The 22040-nt window shown below is 53.9% G+C and overlaps 1 protein-coding gene across 1 annotated transcript in view; it reads right to left on the bottom strand.

The window, feature by feature from the left end:
• Positions 1–22040, bottom strand: part of LOC134344349 (fibrocystin-L-like) — a 231377-nt gene that overhangs the window by 47476 nt on the left and 161861 nt on the right. The window contains 7 exon segments of the mRNA XM_063044033.1: positions 1470–1623; positions 4321–4483; positions 5613–5764; positions 8445–8636; positions 9417–10440; positions 10832–10968; positions 11294–11532. Coding sequence (XP_062900103.1) covers positions 1470–1623; positions 4321–4483; positions 5613–5764; positions 8445–8636; positions 9417–10440; positions 10832–10968; positions 11294–11532 — 2061 coding nt within the window.

Raw genomic sequence — 22040 nt, 5'->3', positions numbered from 1 at the left:
GGTTCATACTCTATGTGTTACCTGTGTGCACAATGTGTTCTTTTTTTTATCACATTTAGTGTCTGGTGGTATGTGTGTGTTTGCTTATTTTAGATAGGTTATATTGTGTTTCTTTGTATTGTGACTGCCTGCAAGAGGACGTATCTCAAGTTGTATACTGTATACATACTTAGATAACAAATGTACCTCGAACTTTTGCTTTTGCACAGAGAGTGGAACAGGCTGTCAGGGGAGATGGTGGAAGTAGAGACAACAGTAACATCTCAGAGTCACTGAGACAGGCACGTGACAGGTAGGGAATGGAGGGATGTAGACCATGAGACTAGTTTGATTTGGCACAGAGTGATGGGTGAAAGGGCCTGTGTCTTTGTGGTATTGATTTGTGTTGGTTTTAGATGTGGAGAGGATGTTTCCCATAGTGGAGGAGTCTTGGAACAGAGGCTACAGCCACAGAGTAGAAAGATGTCTCTTTAGATCATAGATGAGGAAGAATTCCTTTAGCCAGTGGGTAGTGAATCTGTGGAATTCATTGCTACTGGTGGCTCTGGAGGCCAAGTCATTGGGTATATTTAAAGCGGAGGTTGATGGGTTTTGGATTAGTAAGAGCATCAAAGGTTATGGAGAGAATTGGGTTGGAAGGGATAATAAATCAGCCATAATGGAATGGTGTAGCTGACTCACAGAACATAGAAATTTAAAGCACATTACAGGCCCTTCGGCCCACAATGTTGTGCCAACCATGTAACCTACTCTAGAGGCTGCCTAGAATTTCCCTAGCTCATAGCCCTCTATATTTCTAAGCTCCATGTACCTATCTAAGAGGCCCTTAAAAGACCCTATTGTATCCGCCTCCACCACCATCGCCAGCAGTGCATTCCACGCACTCACCACTTACCCCTGACATCCCCTCGGTACCTATTTAACTTGATGGGTCAAATGGCCTAATCCTGCTCCTATGTCTTCTAATCTTATGACAAAGATGAAGATCAGATCCTTCACTCAGGGCGTGTTGAACCTTAGAAATGCTCCAGCCCCAGGAGGGTAGGGAGGCTGAGAGATCTCTCCACAAAGGATCTGGAGACAGACTCAAAGGGTCGGCTCCTGCTTCTTCATGAAACTTTCCATACGGATGAGCAGGTTCAGATCCTCTCTCACAGCTCCAGTGACCTGACTGTGTGGAGTATGCACGTCCTCCCTGTGACCAAGTGGGCTTCCGTATCACACAGTTGTGTGGGACTGGTGGGTTAACCTAGTGCCCCCAGTGTGTAGGTGAGGGGGAGAATATTGGGGGAGTTGGCTGGAATGCTGAGAGAACAGGTTACAGGGAGATGTTAATTGGGGGACGGGTTTGATGTGGGCCAGCACAAACTAAAGCAGCTGAAGGGCCTCCCCTATACTGAACATATAGCCAGCATGAGGTGAAATGGGCCAGTCCACACGTGCCACTCCTGTAGGTGAACCGCTGTTACCTGTATTGGGAAGCTGAGCTGACGAAGGGCGGCAGAGTAGACTGGGGAGGAGACGAGCAGTTCTGGTAAAAGCAGCGGAAGACACGGAGGTGAACGTTTACATCGACCATGGTCGGGTCCAGACTTGGATAATGAGGGGCACCTTTCCCTGAAACTGGAACAGTAAATTCTGTTAATAGCTGCTGCGTTCTAGCTTGACGATGGCCAAGAGGAATAAAACAAAATCAGAAATAAAACTCATTTGTAAATGCTGAAGTATACATTTTCTTCCCATTAAGCAAAGCTGTTTCTAAGCTGAAAGGCGTGCAGAGGAGATAGAGGAGGAGGATGTGGCTGGGACTCGAGACTGAGTTATGGAGAGAGGTTGGGCAGGTTGGGAGTTTTTTTTCAGGAGAATGAAGGGTGATCTTTTCAAGCTACATAAAATTTTGAAGGGCATAGATAGGAGGAAGGTAAAGACTGTTGTCCAGGACTTGGGGGGGGGGGGCAGAATCAAGAAGTAGAGAGCACAGATTTAAGTTGTGAGGGAGGAGATGTAAAATTACTTGACTGCCAAACTTTTTCCACTCAGAGAGTGGTCAGTATGTGGAAGTGGTTGAGGCAGGTATATTAACAACTTTTAAAAGATACTTGGACAGGTACGAGGATAGAAAAGGCTTCGAGGGATATTGGCTAAACGGGAGTAAATGGGAATCTTGGTCGCATGGATAAGTTGGGCTGAAGGGCTGGTTTCCATGCAGAGTGACATCTAATGACTGGTGCTTTCCTTTTCTCTCCAGTCCTGATGAAGGGTCTCGGCTCGAAACGTCAACTGTACTCTTTTCCATAGATGCTGCCTGGCCTGCTGAGTTCCTCCAGCATTTTGTGTGTGCTGCTTTCAAACGGAATCAACTTTTAGTTGCAGTACCACTAATGTTCCCGAGGTGGCAACAACGAGCCACTGTATAGGTGGGTGAGCAGCAAACTTCCTCTCCTGATACAGTATCAGGCCAGGATACAGTTCCAAAATAGAGGAGGGGCTATCAGTGATCTGAAACTCAGACACATACACTATGCCTAGAGCAGGTCACTGACTGGGAATCACTTGTCTGCCAACACCCCAGGTCTCTCCACCAGTCAGGAGTATGATGGAGATAAATATTGAAAGGCCTAGACAAAGTGGACATAGAGGGGATGTTTCCTATAGGAGGGGAGACTTGGAATGGAGGACACACTCTCAGAGTACAAGACTGTCTCTTTGGAACAGAGGTGAGGAGGAATTTCTTTAGCCAGAGGGAGGTGAATTTGTGGAATTCATTGCTACAAACGGCTGTGGAGGCTGTCATAGGGTATATCTGAAGTGGAAGTTGATGGGTTTTTGATTAGTAAGGGTGTCAAAGGTTACAGGGAGAAGGCAGGAGAATGGGGTTGAGTGGCATAGTAAATCAGCCATGATGGAATGGCGGAGACCCAATGGGCTGAATGGCCTAATTCTGCTCCTATGTCTTATGGAACAGGCTCCACTTGCTTAAGCTCTTTCAATGCCAACCGGGACAAAGCAGCCCACTCGCTCTGCACCCCAGCCACCCTCTTGAACACTCACTCCCTCCACGACCAGCACACGGTGTGCACCAACTACAAGGCACAATGCTGTTACTCGGCAAACTACTCTGACAGTACCTGCCAAACCAGAAGGACAAAGTGTAAAGGAACACTTTTCCTGCAGATCCCCCAGATCTAGCACCCTGACAGAATTACATCAGCAATCCTTCATAATCCCTGGGTGTAAACCCTCCTTAACAGCCCTGTGGGAGACCTTCACCAGGACTGCAGACTTCTCAGTGAGGTAATGAATGAACTGATCTCTCCGTTCTGCCACAAAAGTTAAACAGATGGGTGTCTCGACTGTGGTTACCAAGGAGACATTAGGATAGAGTTGGATTACATTGGCCTGCTAAAGCACTGAATGGAGGATATTTCAGAACTCAGCAGAGGGCCAACAGAGTAATAGAACACAGTGGCAGGGATCATTAAAACTGATTGTAAACCCTTCTGTAGATATGTGAAAAGATTACTGAGGAAAAATTAATGTCAACCACGGGGGGGGGGGACCTTTGGATGGGGAAGAAAGTGATTGACAGACAATTGAACAAATGGTTCACTCAGTCATCAGAAAGGTCACAGTAACCTCCCAGGAATGACAGTAAGATGAAGGAGCTGAGTGAAATCAGTATTAGTAGGAAGAGCTGTTAGGGAGAGTAATGGATTGAAAAATAAATCCCAGGGCCGGGCAGTCCGCATCCCAGGAAGTGTAGGAAGACAATCCCGGAAAGAGTGCTGGTCACTTTCCAACATTCTTTGGATCTGGGATGAGTTCCAGTGGATTGGAAGATAGCTAATGTAACCCTAATGTTTTAAAAAGGGAATTATTGCTGAGTTAGCCTGACCTCTGTCGTGGGGAAATGCTCCAGTTCAGTTTGAATGCTGCAAACAGAGAATGGTGGCAGGATCTGAGTCAGCGTGGATTTAGGAAAAGGAAATCAAACCCTAATGCTTGAATTGGGTCGCCCCTCCCCTGGGAGTCACTCCTGCTGCATCCACCCCCCACCCGTCAACCTGGGAGTCACTTCCATCCACCACCTTCACCTTTCAACCTGTGGCTCATCCACAATCAACCCCCACCATTACACGGGGGTGGGGGTGTTGCCTTCACTCCCACCCTCCATCCCAGGATTAACCCATTCTTTATCCCAAAACTGAGGTGCTCTGTGTCATCCACTCCAGCCCTCTGTCTCGGCAGCCTTCTCCAGTCCCATTGAGCCCCCAGGCCAGTGGAAGCCTGGAGCACGTGTAACCATGCCGACTTACTTACCCAGGTAGTACAAGGTCCTGTTGCCTGCGTCAAAGTACCAGTCACCATTCTGGTTGTGGGCCCACCCCAGGGGTTGGAGGGAGGCGGTCCGTTGTAGATCTGTCACCTGGACATGGTCGGTGTGTTGTGTCAGGTTGTGGGATATTACAACATGGTCACTGTCCTGTAAAACACCACGGGCGAAGCTTAGTGTGGCCAGAATATGTGACCAGTCTCCTTACCCAGGACTGGACATGTGACTGCTCTCCCACTGGGGACTGGTCACGTGACCGGGCCTCCCACTGGGGACTGGTCACGTGACCCAGCCTCCCGCCCGGGACTGGTCACGTGACCTGGCCTCCCACCTGGGACTGGACAAGTGACCTGCCCTCCCATATGATCTAGTTTCTACTATTTCCCCTTGCCCAGAGGGGAGGGACCATGCTGAGGATGATGGCTGGGGACTGGGATAAGGAGCCTGTTTTTGGGTTCCTCAGTTGCAGGAAGTGATGTCTTGATGCACTTGGAAATGGAAGTCCTTGGAGTGCTGGAACGTTTCCCTGGTGCTGCATCAGCCGAGCTCTCGACTACTGGGAAGTACTGTTTCTCCTCTTCTCCCCTCCCTCTGTCCTCCACTGACTTCTCCTGTGATCAAGTTTCCAAAACTTCTCTGACCCATTCTGTCAGAAGGTAACACAGAAACAGACCCTTTGGCCCATCAAGTCCATGCCGACCAATAACTCATTTACAAAACTCTCATGTTATTCTCTCCACATTCCCAACAATTACCCCCTGCCACGGAGCCACACATGAGGGGCAATTAACCTAGCAACCCGTGTGTCTTTGGGAGGTGGGAGGAACCCGGAGCACCTGGGGAAAACTGACGTAGTCATGGGGAGAACATGCAGACTCCACACAGATAGCATGGTAACTCAGGAAATAAGTTCAGCCACAACAGAGTGTTCCTGGAAGGAACCAAAACGATATCAGTCTGGACCTATCTGTCCTTCTCAAGCTCCTGCCACAACTTCTGACTCCTTCCCATCAGTCCCGGGCCATACTTGCTGGCTGGTGACCCAGGTCCCATCCCATCCTATTCTACCTCATTCCCTCAGCTCCAGGCTGAGGGTCAGTGTCAGCTCTATGCTCCAATCCCTGGAGCGGGACGTGAAGCCCTGACCTTGTTGACCAAGCCAACCCCTAGTCTCCCTGCACCCTCCCCACCTCTTTGTCCTGCTTGAGCCTAGGCCTGAACCCGAACCAAGGCAACGTGTCCCATTTACACCACGTCTCTTACAACGTCCTGCCAGTACCATGAAATGATAAAAGGTGGCCCTGTAGGAGATCTCCGTGATGTGATCCACGTCCTTGAAGTGCCAATTAACAGTCTGATTGTTAGGTATGAGGGCCATCCAGCCTGGTCCATGGTTTAGCCTTTCATACCAAAAGGAGAGACTGCTGCTTCCTGTGTGAACACACATCAAAACATGTCAGGCTATCATTTTGGTTTAACCATGCAAAACAGTTGAATCTTCCTCTCTTCCACTGACAACTTCTTCTCCAGCTACAATGTTCCGTAAAGCAGCAATTTAGAAGCCTCACTTTGTGATGGCTTTCAGTAACTAGAGGATATTCTACCTGGGCAGTGTACAACATGGTTCCTTAAGGCTATTGTAGCCAGGGGAGGTAGTGTGAATAAGCTCCTGTGATCAATTAAATGCTCCTGATGGTGTGTGTCTCAAATCGCCTCTGTCAACTGGCTCCTGGCCTTCACGTGTGGCTTAGCTACTAAGCCCGGCAGAACCGTTTCTACGGAGAGGAGAAGGGGCAAAAGTGGGTGACTGGCACCTTAAAACCAGTTGCTACGGGCAGATGGGGCTTATTGTCCGTAGTTGGCAGCTCATCCAAGAGAAGGAAATCTCTGATCCCTGTCCTCTGCTACCTTGCAGCTATACCCGCTCATGGGGAAGGCTTCGGGTGCAAACCCTCAGGAAAAATCTGGAGCTGAAGACAGTCTTACACTGAGTTCAACGCTGACTGGCAACTCCTGCAATGCCACTGGTGCCAAACTGCATCAGTGTCTGCTGTTTCTTTGGATTCATCAGCTGCTTGGAGAGGGGGAGCTGCTACATGGGCAACAGCATATCATGTGGACAGCTGGGATGGAGTATCCATGGACAACCCTGACCAGTGGAGGAGAAGTCTACAACAGAACGACATCGAGGAGATCCTCAAGAGCAGGTGGCATCCATCATTAAAGACCCCACCGTCTGGGACTTGCCTTCATGTTACTACCAGCAGGGAGATGGTACGGGAGCCTGAAGGTCCATGCCGAGCTTTTTAGAAAGTTTCCTCCCCTCCGTCATCAGATTTCTGATCAGCCCATGAACACTACCTCCTCATTTGTCTTTTGCACTCTTTACATATTTTTCTAATTTATAGCAAAATTTATGTCTTGCTCCGTATTCTGCTGCAAAACAACACATTTCATGACTGATGTCAGGTGATAATAAAGATGATACTGATTCACTAAATTCTCCATTTTTCAGGTAAACTGCTACCACTCCATCACTTTTCTCTCTCCTCTTGATTCACCCAGTTCCTCCTACACTCACCCCAGCTTCCCATCACCCAGTTTCTTCCCCCTTCACCTCTCACCTTGCAACCTCTGTCACTCCTCCTTCCTACAGCTGCCCATCCTGCCTTGTCAGCTCACATGCCAGCTCTCTCTCACCTCCTTAAACTGGCTACTTCCCTCTATCTTTCAATGCAGATAAAATGTCTAAACCTGGTCTATCAACTGTCCCCTTTCCTTTACAGACGCTGCCTGACCTACTGATCCTTCCAGCAGTGTGCTCATTGGCAACAGCTCATATAGTGCCCGAGTATGAAACACCTTTCAAAGCAATTTCCAATATAAGCAACTGTGAGATACGAGGTGGTGATAAAACCCTAATCGTGTTTCTGATGGAAGAGGAAGGAGCATCAGAAATTTGTGACATTCAGAATAAAACAATTCTATAAAGATACACACTCATCAAAGTTAGGGTATCTTCCCAAGCAAATTTCCCAAAACCTTGTTGTGTTCACCAGTTGTATACTCTGCAGGCTTTAGCAGGAGGCCACCGGCTTGGAAGGTTGTGCTTTCCACGCAAGGAGCTAGATGGAGAAGGATGATGCCTGTGAGTCTCACCTTTCCTTATCCAATCAGAGACTCTAGTCTGCTGGCAGGTCCCATCACGCCACCAGTACTCATTCCACCGACTGGGGAGGTTAACATGCTGGGAACGGCCCTCGTAGAGCCTCTTCCACTCATCCTACCACAATCCTCTCCCATCCTCTCTCTTACTAAAAAACAACCTGCATCTCATTCTTTTGAGAAAAGGAGGCCAAGAGACGACTTGATAGGGGTGCACGAGATGATAAGAGGCGTGGATCGAGTGGAAGCCAGAGAGGGTGGAAATGGCTCATATCAGGGGGGCATACTTCTAAGGAGATTGGAAAGTATAGGGGGATGCTGGAGGTAAGTTTTGGTTTTCTCACACAGAGAGTGGTGAGCACATGGGATTCCTGCCAGCTGTGGTGTAAAGAGAGATACAATAGGGGGACTTGAGAGAATCTTTTATAGGCACATGGATGATAGAAAAATGGAGGGCCATGGTGGAGGGAAGGGTTAGATTGATTTTAGGTTTAAAGGTCAGTGCAACATTGTGGATCTAAGGTCCTGTACTGTGCTGTAGGGCTCCTTGTTCTTTTTCAGTGTTGACACACGTGTGTGAACCTGATACTCGGACACTCTCTCTCTATCTTCCTATCTCCCTCCCTCTCTCCAGCTGCTGAGAGTTTGTGTTTTTATTTCAGCTGCTCTATTTCTGATTCCTCATTCTGCTCAGTTTGCATAGGGCTCTGAGCCACGTTCAACAGAACTGGTCAGGGGACAAGTCCACACGATAATTATAATCCTATCTAGGCCATCTTCTCCGGCAGCTGCAGCCACGAAGATTCCTCATGCTCTCACCCTGGGGAAGTGCCTAAACACCAGACCGCTCCACTCAAAGCCGCCTGAGCACACTGCTCTTCACCTGAGAGTAACTGATGTGTTGGTGGAGGAGGGGGTGAAAGGGAGAGAGTGGGAGGGGGCGTACCGTAAGCGTTGGACAGGATGAGCTGACGCCCCCACAGGTCAGATGGAGAGGGGCTGTGAATAGAGACATGATGAAAGCTGACAGTGGAGTCGCACACAACACCCGGGAATTGCTGGCTCCATTCTTCTGACTGCTGGCACCGTGCAGGGTCCAATAACCGACTGTAAGGAACCACCTTGTACCCAGCACCACCTGCAAAAGTAGCCCTAGTTATAGTTAACGCATCCCGCTGTGCGGTATTCCCTCGGCCCTGTCCCTCCCGCCGTCACCAGTAACATTCAGGGGCAATATTCCCCAGTGAATGGGGATGTGAGAATTACTCCCAGTAGGAGGGGTTGAGGTAAAGTCCAGTGATGGAGCATATGGGGTAGCTTGATAGACCTACAAGGCAGGGACATTATCTTGGTGCCCACCCCCCACTCAACATGGTTTCTGTATGTTCTTCCAACATCAGTTGCAGTGAGTAGATAACTACAGTCATTTCAAACCTCCCCCCACCCCGAGGCATTCTCGAGTTCACGTGCCCTCCCATCTCCCTGCCCCTTTTCCGCACCACCCACCCTGTTCCCTTTTCCAACCATCTTCTCTACGGGTCCCCATTTACCTCCCACTCCTTGCCCCCATGTCGTTGAGCTCCCCTCGTCACTTCTCCCTGGTCTCACTGACCTCCCTTTCCTTCACCCACCACCTTTCCTTCCAGTAACCCTCCCATCTCCCTCTTCCCATCTCCCAGTTCTGACGCCCTCTGCCACTCAGTTTCCAAACACCTCCCACTGTTCGAACCCCACCCTCCCGTCCACTCCGCTCATCACCCACCCAACCTCTTCCTCCCAATGGGAACCCCCACCGCCCTTTTCCTCATCCTGGGTAACCCGTCACCCAATCCCACCACCTTCTCCGCAGGGTCACCATCCTGCCGGTTAGAACCAGTCCCTTCCCCTCCCCAACACCCAGTTCCACCTCTCTTCTCACCTGCAAGGGAGCCATCGGTGTCGTGCAGCACAATCTCATGCTCCAAGTGGAAGGCGGCCTTGTTGGAGACATTGGAGTAGTGGACTCGATTGAACCTGACACTCCAGCCCCCGCAGCCCTTTCTGCAGCTCCCAGTGATAGATGCCAGCCCCAGAGCCGCGCAGCCAGGCTGGTCAAAGTTCACCAAGTGGAGCCCATCCACGGTCAGCCCCTCGTCCAGGGGCAGGAGCAGGCCAGTGCGTGTGCAGAGCCGGGGGTCCAGACCCCGGGCATGACCCACCACAGTGAGGTTGCTGAGCAGGGCCCCTGCAGCCAGGCCCCAACCACCGACATGGGCCCTCAGCACCCGGCGGATGTCCACCCCCACCTCCTCGTTGTTGACCAGCAGGAAGTTGTGGAACTGGAGGGCCCCTGCCTCCGTCCACTGGGCCCCCTTCCTGCAGTTCCAGACAGTGAGGGAGTAAAAGGCTGCCGGCTGGGAGTTCCCGCCCGAGCACCTGCCCTCCCTGTTCGGGTGATAGGCCGGGAATATCCAGAGACCGTACCAGCCCTGGGAATGGACCGAGTTGTTGAGGAAAAGCCCGAGGGGGAGGCTACGCGGGCACAGGTTCTGGTCCCACGAGGCCCCATCTGGGTGCTCTAGCAGCCGGTACCAGAAGCCGAAGTGGGTGCCACCCACCGCGGTGTTGCCCTGCAGGGTGTTGCTGGGGTGGGTCACCCAGAAGGCGGCTGGGGTGAGGTCGTCGTTCAGCAGGCTGGTGCTCTGGCGCACCCACACGGCCAAGTTGTGGCGCAGCACGTTGTCCCGCTCCACTCCATCGTCCAGGAAGAATGCCCCTCCCTTCACGTTGAAGGCCACAGTGTCCTCCACCAGCAGCCGGTGCGTGCCATGGATGGTGACGGTGCGGTTAAAGGTCTGGTGGATCGAGCAGCCTCGCATGTACGAGCCGAAGGACAGGTCCCCCAACAGGTGCCAGTGGACGGGATAACAGCCCACGCGGAAGGCCTGTCCAGCATGGTACACCTGGGGAGGGGACAGAAGGGTAGAGATGGAGGGGAGGGGAAGGGGGAAAGTTCTGTTACGTGTATGATTCAAAAATCTCAGATAACCAGTTTTTCCAGTTTGGAATGGGGGATTGGTGACTGAACGAGGCAGGGTTGGTGTTGGATGGTGTGGACACGATTGACTGTGAGGACAGGGAAGGAGGGTGAGGAGAGATAGTGTAGGGTAAATTAGGGGATGGAGGGAAGGGTGGGATAGCGTGGGGTGAGTTGGGTGGGGTAGGATAGGGCGAGGACGGATGAGGAGGAGGAGGTAGGATAGGGTGAGGGTGGAGTAGGCTGGGAGTGGAGGTTGAGATATGATACAATGGGTTGATGTGGACAGGAGAGGTGGGGAGATTAGGGTGAATTACCTCAACGTATTCTATCCGGCCCTGCGCCAGCCCCTGGTCAGGATGTGGGGAGTGGAACATGATGCAGCCTCCATACTCATCGCTTCCAATTTCCTCTCCCAGCCGCCCCTGGAAGCAGGTCTGGGTGGTAAACTCACCTGCAGAGAGAGAGGTGGGCCTTAGAGTGGTGGGAGAGTGTGTGTGCAAGTGAGAGAGAGAGTGTGCGCGCGTGTGCTTGTGTGCGGGTGTGTGTGTGTGTGTGTGTGTGTGTGTGCGTGCGTGCATGTGTGTCTGTGGGATTTGGTGTGGGCAGGCTGGATTGGGTCAGGTAGGTTGGGGGAGGCTTTGCAATGGGGGGATGGGAACTAACGTTCAGATTTCTCCCCCCATGGGCTCAGGGGGTGTGATGTGTGGACACACCCTCACCCACTACCATGCTGCCCAGCAAGATGACATCCCCCCATGTTGGGACTCCCTCCGTACCAGTGTCAAACCCGTCCGGACACCGCTCGATGCGGTCGTTCCACTCCACGTTGTTGGAGCCACTCACCACCACGTTCCGAGTCAGCAGCCCCACCTCAGCCCGAGGCTCCAGCACAGTCCCAGGGAGGGGCAGCACTGTGCCCAGGTGCCTGTATCTCAGCCCCTCCGTCAGGTACAGAGTCCGCCCGCCCATTGACACGTTCCCGATCGTTCTCTGCTCACTCTCACCCTGGCTGTGCCTGCAGATTGAAAGGTGGGGTTAAAGGTTGTAAATGTGGGGAGGGGAGGTGGAGGGTGAGGGGTGGAAGGAGGTGGAGGGTTGGGAGTGGGGTGGGGTAGAGGTTGATGTAACCCAGGAGCCACAGCCGCACTCCAAGGTCTCAGTACAAGTGAACATCTTCTTGTATTGAAACATTGGAACAAGCAGAATCAAGCTCCTCCCAGTGACACTCCCTCAGTACTGTCCATCCCTCAGTGTGACACTCCCTCACTACCGTCCATCCCACAGTGCAACACTCCCTCATTACCGTCCATCCCACACTGTGACACTCCCTCAGTACTGTCCATTCCTCAGTGTGACACTCCCTCAGTACTGTCCATCCCACGGTGTGATACTCCCTCACTACCGTCCATCCCATAGTGCGACACTCCCTCAGTACTGTCCATCCCACACTGTGACACTCTTCAGTACTGTCCATCCCTCAGTGTGACACTCCCTCAGTACTGTCCATCCCTCAGTGTGACACTCCCTCAGTACTGTCCATCCCACGGTGTGATACTCCCTCACTACCGTCCATCCCATAGTGCGACACTCCCTCAGTACTGTCCATCCCACACTGTGACCCTCTTCAGTACTGTCCATCCCTCAGTGTGACACTCCCTCAGTACTGTCCATCCCTCAGTGTGACACTCCCTCAGTACTGTCCATCCCACGGTGTGACACTCCCTCAGTACCGTCCGTCCCTCAGTGTGACACTCCCTCAGTACCGTCCATTCCACGGTGTGACACTCCCTCAGTACTGTCCATCCCACGGTGTGACACTCCCTCAGTACCGTCCATCCCTCAGTGTGACACTCCCTCAGTACCGTCCATTCCACAGTGTGACACTCCCTCAGTACCGTCCATCCCACGGTGTGATACTCCCTCACTACCGTCCATCCCATAGTGCGACACTCCCTCACTACTGTCCATCCCACACTGTGACACTCCCTCAGTACTGTCCATCCCTCAGTGTGACACTCCCTCAGTACCGTCCATCCCACGGTGTGATACTCCCTCAGTACCGTCCATCCCATAGTGCGATACTGCCTCAGTACCGTCCATCCCACGGTGTGACACTCACTCAGTACCGTCCATCCCACGGTGTGACACTCCCTCAGTACCGTCCATCCCGCGGTGTGACACTCCCTCAGTACCGTCCATCCCGCAGTGTGACACTCCCTCAGTACCGTCCATCCCGCAGTGTGACACTCCCTCAGTACTCTCCGTTCCACAGTGTGACACTCCCTCAGTACTCTCCATCCCATAGTGTGACACTCCCTCAGTACTCTCCATCCCCCAGTGTGACACTCCCTCAGTACCGTCCATTTCGCAGTGTGACTCTCACTCAGTACCGTACATCCCGCAGTGTGACACTCCCTTAGTAACGTCCATCCCGCAGTGTGACACTCCCTCAGTACTCTCCACCCCCCAGTGTGACACTCCCTCAGTACCGTCCATCCCGCAGTGTGACACTCACTCAGTACCGTCCATCCCGCAGTGTGACACTCCCTCAGTACCGTCCATCCCGCAGTGTGACACTCCGTCCGTACTCTCCGTCCCGCAGTGTGACACTCCCTCAGTACTCTCCATCCCGCAGTGTGACACTCCCTCAGTACCCTCCGTCCCGCAGTGTGACACTCCCTCAGTACCGACCATCCCGCAGTGTGACACTCCCTCAGTACCGTCCATCCCGCAGTGTGACACTCCATCAGTACCGTCCTTCCCGCAGTGTGACACTCACTCAGTACCGTCCATCCCGCAGTGTAACACTCCCTCAGTACCGTCCATCCTGCAGTGTGACACTCCCTCAGTACCGACCATCCCGCAGTCTGACACTCCCTCAGTACCGTCCATCCCACAGTGTGACACTCCCTCAGTACCGACCATCCCACAGTCTGACACTCCCTCAGTACCGTCCATCCCGCAGTGTGACACTCCCTCTGTACTGTCCATCCCGCAGTGTGACACTCCCTGAGTACTCTCCATCCTATAGTGTGACAATCTCTCAGTACCGACCATCCCACAGTCTGACACTCCCTCAGTACCATCCATCCCACAGTCTGACACTCCCTCAGTACCAACCATCCCACAGTCTGACACTCCCTCAGTACTGTCCATCCCACAGTGTGACACTCCCTCAGTACCGACGATCCCATAGTGCGATACTGCCTCGGTACCGTCCATCCCACGGTGTGACACTCACTCAGTACCGTCCATCCCACAGTGTGACACTCCCTCAGTACCGTCCATCCCACAGTGTGACACTCCCTCAGTACCGTCCATCCCACAGTGTGACACTCCCTCAGTACCGTCCATCCCACAGTGTGACACTCCCTCAGTACTCTCCATCCCACAGTGTGACACATACTCAGTACTGTCCATCCCACAGTGTGACACTCGCTCAGTACTGTCCATCCCACAGTGTGACACTCCCTCAGTACTCTCCATCCCACAGTGTGACACTCCCTCAGTACCGTCCATCCCACAGTGTGACACTCACTCAGTACCGTCCATCCCACAGTGTGACACTCCCTCAGTAACGTCCATCCCACAGTGTGACACTCCCTCAGTACTGTCCATCCCACAGTGTGACACTCCCTCAGTACCGTCCATCCCACAGTGTGACACTCCCTCAGTACCGTCCATCCCACAGTGTGACACTCCCTCAGTACCGTCCATCCCACAGTGTGACACTCCCTCAGTACTGTCTCTCCCGCAGTCTGACACTCCCTCAGTACTGTCCATCCAATAGTGTGACACTCCCTCAGTACCGTCCATCCCACAGTCTGACACTCCCTCAGTACCGTCCATCCCACAGTGTGACACTCCCTCAGTACTGTCCATCCCACAGTCTGACACTCCCTCAGTACTGTCCATCCCACAGTGTGACACTCCCTCAGTACTGTCCATCCCACAGTGTGACACTCCCTCAGTACTGTCCATCCCACAGTGTGACACTCCCTCAGTACTGTCCATCCCACAGTGTGACACTCCCTCAGTACTGTCCATCCCACAGTGTGACACTCTCTCAGTACTGTCCATCCCACAGTGTGACACTCCCTCAGTACTGTCCATCCCACAGTGTGACACTCCCTCAGTACTGTCCATCCCACAGTGTGACACTCCCTCAGTACTGTCCATCCCACAGTGTGACACTCCCTCAGTACCGTCCATCCCACAGTGTGACACTCCCTCAGTACCGTCCATCCCACAGTGTGACACTCCCTCAGTACCGTCCATCCCACAGTGTGACACTCCCTCAGTACTGTCCATCCCACAGTGTGACACTCCCTCAGTACTGTCCATCCCACAGTGTGACACTCCCTCAGTACCGTCCATCCCACAGTGTGACACTCCCTCAGTACTGTCCATCCCACAGTGTGACACTCCCTCAGTACTGTCCATCCAACAGTGTGACACTCCCTCAGTACTGTCCATCCCACAGTGTGACACTCCCTCAGTACTGTCCATCCCACAGTGTGACACTCCCTCAGTACTGTCCATCCCACAGTGTGACACTCCCTCAGTACTGTCCATCCCACAGTGTGACACTCCCTCAGTACCGTCCATCCCACAGTGTGACACTCCCTCAGTACCGTCCATCCCACAGTGTGACACTCCCTCAGTACCGTCCATCCCACAGTGTGACACTCCCTCAGTACTGTCCATCCCACAGTGTGACACTCCCTCAGTACTGTCCATCCCACAGTGTGACACTCCCTCAGTACTGTCCATCCCACAATGTGACACTCCCTCAGTACCGTCCATCCCACAGTGTGACACCCCCTCAGTACTGTCCATCCCACAGTGTGACACTCCCTCAGTACTGTCCATCCCACAGTGTGACACTCCCTCAGTACTGTCCATCCCACAGTGTGACACTCCCTCAGTACTGTTCATCAAACAGTGTGACTCTGCCTCAGTACTGTCCATCCCACAGTGTGACACAGTCTCAGTACCGTCCATCCCACAGTGTGACACTCCCTCAGTACTGTCCATCCCACAGTGTGACACTCCCTCAGTACTGTCCATCCCACAGTGTGACACTCCCTCAGTACTGTCCATCCCACAGTGTGACACTCCCTCAGTACTGTCCATCCCACAGTGTGACACTCGCTCAGTACTGTCCATCCCACAGTGTGACACCCCCTCAGTACTGTCCATCCCACAGTGTGACACTCCCTCAGTACCGTCCATCCCACAGTGTGACACTCCCTCAGTACTGTCCATCCCACAGTGTGACACTCCCTCAGTACTGTCCATCCCACAGTGTGACACTCCCTCCATACCGTCCATCCCACAGTGTGACACTCCCTCAGTACCGTCCATCCCACAGTGTGACACTCCCTCAGTACCGTCCATCCCACAGTGTGACACTCCCTCAGTACCGTCCATCCCACAGTGTGACACTCCCTCAGTACTGTCCATCCCACAGTGTGACACTCCCTCAGTACTGTCCATCCCACAGTGTGACACTCCCTCAGTACTGTCCATCCCACAGTCTGACACTCCCTCAGTACTGTCCATCCCACAGTCTGACACTCCCTCAGTACTGTCCATCCCACAGTGTGACACTCCCTCAGTACTGTCCATCCCACAGTGTGACACTCCCTCAGTACTGTCCATCCCACAGTGTGACACTCCCTCAGTACTGTCCATCCCACAGTGTGACACTCCCTCAGTACTGTCCATCCCACAGTGTGACACTCCCTCAGTACTGTCCATCCCACAGTGTGACACTCCCTCAGTACTGTCCATCCCACAGTGTGACACTCCCTCAGTACTGTCCATCCCACAGTGTGACACTCCCTCAGTACTGTCCATCCCACAGTGTGACACTCCCTCAGTACCGTCCATCCCACAGTGTGACACTCCCTCAGTACCGTCCATCCCACAGTGTGACACTCCCTCAGTACCGTCCATCCCACAGTCTGACACTCCCTCAGTACTGTCCATCCCACAGTGTGACACTCCCTCAGTACTGTCCATCCCACAGTGTGACACTCCCTCAGTACCGTCCATCCCGCAGTGTGACACTCCCTCAGTACCGTCCATCCCGCAGTGTGACACTCCCTCAGTACTCTCCATCCCGCAGTGTGACACTCCCTCAGTACTGTCCATCCCGCAGTGTGACTCTCCCTCAGTACCGTCCATCCCGCAGTGTGACACTCCCTCAGTACTCTCCATACCGCAGTGTGACACTCCATCAGTACCGTCCATCCCGCAGTGTGACACTCACTCAGTACTCTCCATACCGCAGTGTGACACTCCATCAGTAACGTCCATCCCGCAGTGTGACACTCACTCAGTACCGTCCATCCCGCAGTGTGACACTCCCTCAGTACCGTCCATCCCGCAGTGTGACACTCCCTCAGTACCGACCATCCCGCAGTCTGACACTCCCTCAGTACCGTCCATCCCACAGTGTGACACTCCCTCAGTACCGACCATCCCACAGTCTGACACTCCCTCAGTACCGTCCATCCCGCAGTGTGACACTCCCTCTGTACTGTCCATCCCGCAGTGTGACACTCCCTGAGTACTCTCCATCCTATAGTGTGACAATCTCTCAGTACCGACCATCCCACAGTCTGACACTCCCTCAGTACCGTCCATCCCGCAGTGTGACACTCCCTCATTACCGTCCATCCCGCAGTGTGACACTCCCTCAGTACCGTCCATCCCGCAGTGTGACACCTACTCAGTACCGTCCATCCCGCAGTGTGACACTCCCTCAGTACTGTCCATCCCGCAGTGTGACACTCCCTCAGTACCGACCATCCCACAGTCTGACACTCCCTCAGTACCGTCCATCCCGCAGTGTGACACTCCATCAGTACTGTCCATCCCACAGTGTGACACTCCCTCAGTACCGACCATCCCGCAGTCTGACACTCCATCAGTACCGTCCATCCCGCAGTGTGACACTCCCTCAGTACCGTCCATCCCGCAGTGTGACACTCCCTCAGTACCGTCCATCCCGCAGTGTGACACTCCCTCATTACCGTCCATCCCGCAGTGTGACACTCCCTCAGTACCGTCCATCCCGCAGTGTGACACTCACTCAGTACCGTCCATCCCGCAGTGTGACACTCCCTGAGTACTCTCCATCCTATAGTGTGACAATCTCTCAGTACCGACCATCCCACAGTCTGACACTCCCTCAGTACCATCCATCCCACAGTCTGACACTCCCTCAGTACCAACCATCCCACAGTCTAACACTCCCTCAGTACTGTCCATCCCGCAGTGTGACACTCCCTCTGTACTCTCCATCCCACAGTGTGACACTCCCTCAGTACCGACCATCCCGCAGTGTGACACTCCCTCAGTACCGTCTATCCCAGAATGTGACACTCCATCAGTATTGTCCATCCCACAGTGTGACACTCCCTCAGTACCGACCATCCCGCAGTGTGACACTCCATCAGTACCGTCCATCCCGCAGTGTGACACTCCCTCAGTACCGTCCATCCCGCAGTGTGACACTCCCTCAGTACCGTCCATCCCGCAGTGTGACACTCCCTCAGTACTCTCCATCCCGCAGTGTGACAATCCCTCAGTACCCTCCGTCCCGCAGTGTGACACTCCCTCAGTACCGTCCATCCCGCAGTGTGACACTCCCTCAGTACCGACCATCCCGCAGTCTGACACTCCCTCAGTACCGTCCATCCCACAGTGTGACACTCCCTCAGTACCGACCATCCCACAGTCTGACACTCCCTCAGTACCGTCCATCCCGCAGTGTGACACTCCCTCTGTACTGTCCATCCCGCAGTGTGACACTCCCTGAGTACTCTCCATCCTATAGTGTGACAATCTCTCAGTACCGACCATCCCACAGTCTGACACTCCCTCAGTACCATCCATCCCACAGTCTGACACTCCCTCAGTACCAACCATCCCACAGTCTGACACTCCCTCAGTACTGTCCATCCCGCAGTGTGACACTCACTCTGTACTCTCCATCCCACAGTGTGACACGTGTGACACTCCCTCAGTACCGACCATCCCGCAGTGTGACACTCCCTCAGTACCGTCTATCCCACAGTGTGACACTCCATCAGTACTGTCCATCCCACAGTGTGACACTCCCTCAGTACCGACCATCCCGCAGTGTGACACTCCATCAGTACCGTCCATCCCGCAGTGTGACACTCCCTCAGTACCGTCCATCCCGCAGTGTGACACTCCCTCAGTACCGTCCATCCCGCAGTGTGACACTCCCTCATTACCGTCCATCCCGCAGTGTGACACTCCCTCAGTACCGTCCATCCCGAAGTGTGACACTCACTCAGTACCGTCCATCCCGCAGTGTGACACTCCCTGAGTACTCTCCATCCTATAGTGTGACAATCTCTCAGTACCGACCATCCCACAGTCTGACACTCCCTCAGTACCATCCATCCCACAGTCTGACACTCCCTCAGTACCAACCATCCCACAGTCTAACACTCCCTCAGTACTGTCCATCCCGCAGTGTGACACTCCCTCTGTACTCTCCATCCCACAGTGTGACACTCCCTCAGTACCGACCATCCCGCAGTGTGACACTCCCTCAGTACCGTCTATCCCACAATGTGACACTCCATCAGTATTGTCCATCCCACAGTGTGACACTCCCTCAGTACCGACCATCCCGCAGTGTGACACTCCATCAGTACCGTCCATCCCGCAGTGTGACACTCCCTCAGTACCGTCCATCCCGCAGTGTGACACTCCCTCAGTACCGTCCATCCCGCAGTGTGACACTCACTCAGTACCGTCCATCCCGCAGTGTGACACGCCCTCAGTACTGTCCATCCCGCAGTGTGACACTCCCTCAGTACCGTCCATCCCGCAGTGTGACACTCCCTCAGTACTCTCCATCCCGCAGTGTGACAATCCCTCAGTACCGTCCATCCCGCAGTGTGACACTCCCTCAGTACCGTCCATCCCGCAGTGTGACACTCCCTCAGTACCGTCCATCCCGCAGTGTGACACTCACTCAGTACCGTCCATCCCGCAGTGTGACACTCCCTCAGTACTGTCCATCCCGCAGTGTGACACTCCCTCAGTACCGTCCATCCCGCAGTGTGACACTCCCTCAGTACTCTCCATCCCGCAGTGTGACACTCCCTCAGTACTGTCCATCCCGCAGTGTGACTCTCCCTCAGTACCGTCCATCCCGCAGTGTGACACTCCCTCAGTACCGTCCATCCCGCAGTGTGACACTCCCTCAGTACTCTCCATCCCGCAGTGTGACACTCCCTCAGTACTGTCCATCCCGCAGTGTGACTCTCCCTCAGTACCGTCCATCCCGCAGTGTGACACTCCCTCAGTACTCTCCATACCGCAGTGTGACACTCCATCAGTACCGTCCATCCCGCAGTGTGACACTCACTCAGTACTCTCCATACCGCAGTGTGACACTCCATCAGTAACGTCCATCCCGCAGTGTGACACTCACTCAGTACCGTCCATCCCGCAGTGTGACACTCCCTCAGTACCGTCCATCCCGCAGTGTGACACTCCCTCAGTACCGACCATCCCGCAGTCTGACACTCCCTCAGTACCGGCCATCCCACAGTGTGACACTCCCTCAGTACCGACCATCCCACAGTCTGACACTCCCTCAGTACCGTCCATCCCGCAGTGTGACACTCCCTCAGTACTGTCCATCCCGCAGTGTGACACTCCCTCAGTACTCTCCATCCCGCAGTGTGACACTCTACTCAGTACCGTCCATCCCGCAGTGTGACACTCCCTCAGTACTGTCCATCCCGCAGTGTGACACTCCCTCAGTACCGTCCATCCCGCAGTGTGACACTCCCTCAGTACCGTCCATCCCGCAGTGTGACACTCCATCAGTACCGTCCATCCCGCAGTGTGACACTCCCTCAGTACCGTCCATCCCGCAGTGTGACACTCCCTCAGTACCGTCCATCCCGCAGTGTGACACTCCCTCAGTACCGTCCATCCCGCAGTGTGACACTCCCTCAGTACCGTCCATCCCGCAGTGTGACACTCCCTCAGTACCGTCCATCCCGCAGTGTGACACTCCCTCAGTACCGTCCATCCCGCAGTGTGACACTCCCTCAGTACCGTCCATCCCGCAGTGTGACACTCCCTCAGTACTGTCCATCCCGCAGTGTGACACTCCCTCAGTACCGTCCATCCCACAGTGTGACACTCCCTCAGTACCGTCCATCCCACAGTCTGACACTCCCTCAGTACCGTCCATCCCACAGTGTGACACTCCCTCAGTACTGTCCATCCCGCAGTGTGACACTCCCTCAGTACTCTCCATCCCACAGTGTGACACTCCCTCAGTACCGATCCATCCCGCAGTGTGACACTCCCTCAGTACCGTCCATCCCACAGTGTGACACTCCCTCAGTACTGTCCATCCCGCAGTGTGACACTCCCTCAGTACCGTCCATCCCACAGTGTGACACTCCCTCAGTACCGTCCATCCCGCAGTGTGACACTCCCTCAGTACCGTCACTCCCTCATCCCGCAAGTGTGACACTCCCTCAGTACCGTCCATCCCACAGTGTGACACTCCCTCAGTACCGACCATCCCGCAGTGTGACACTCCCTCAGTACCGTCCATCCCGCAGTGTGACACTCCCTCAGTACCGTCCATCCCGCAGTGTGACACTCCCTCAGTACTGTCCATCCCGCAGTGTGACACTCCCTCAGTACCGTCCATCCCGCAGTGTGACACTCCCTCAGTACTCTCCATCCCGCAGTGTGACACTCCCTCAGTACTGTCCATCCCGCAGTGTGACACTCCCTCAGTACTGTCCATCCCGCAGTGTGACACTCCCTCAGTACCGTCCATCCCGCAGTGTGACACTCCCTCAGTACTCTCCATCCCGCAGTGTGACACTCCCTCAGTACTGTCCATCCCGCAGTGTGACTCTCCCTCAGTACCGTCCATCCCACAGTGTGACACTCCCTCAGTACTGTCCATCCCACAGTGTGACACTCCCTCAGTACTGTCCATCCCACAGTGTGACACTCCCTCAGTACTGTCCATCCCACAGTGTGACACTCCCTCAGTACTGTCCATCCCACAGTGTGACACTCCCTCAGTACTGTCCATCCCACAGTGTGACACTCCCTCAGTACTGTCCATCCCACAGTGTGACACTCCCTCAGTACTGTCCATCCCACAGTGTGACACTCCCTCAGTACTGTCCATCCCACAGTGTGACACTCCCTCAGTACTGTCCATCCCACAGTGTGACACTCCCTCAGTACTGTCCATCCCACAGTGTGACACTCCCTCAGTACTGTCCATCCCACAGTGTGACACTCCCTCAGTACTGTCCATCCCACAGTGTGACACTCCCTCAGTACTGTCCATCCCACAGTGTGACACTCCCTCAGTACTGTCCATCCCACAGTGTGACACTCCCTCAGTACTGTCCATCCCACAGTGTGACACTCCCTCAGTACTGTCCATCAGTGTGACACTCCCTCAGTACCGACCATCCC

The sequence above is a fragment of the Mobula hypostoma genome, chromosome 1, assembly GCF_963921235.1.
Source record: "Mobula hypostoma chromosome 1, sMobHyp1.1, whole genome shotgun sequence".
Lineage (NCBI taxonomy): Eukaryota > Metazoa > Chordata > Chondrichthyes > Myliobatiformes > Myliobatidae > Mobula > Mobula hypostoma.
The sequence above is the reverse complement of the archived record's forward strand: the minus strand, read 5'-3'. Positions and strand labels throughout refer to the sequence as shown.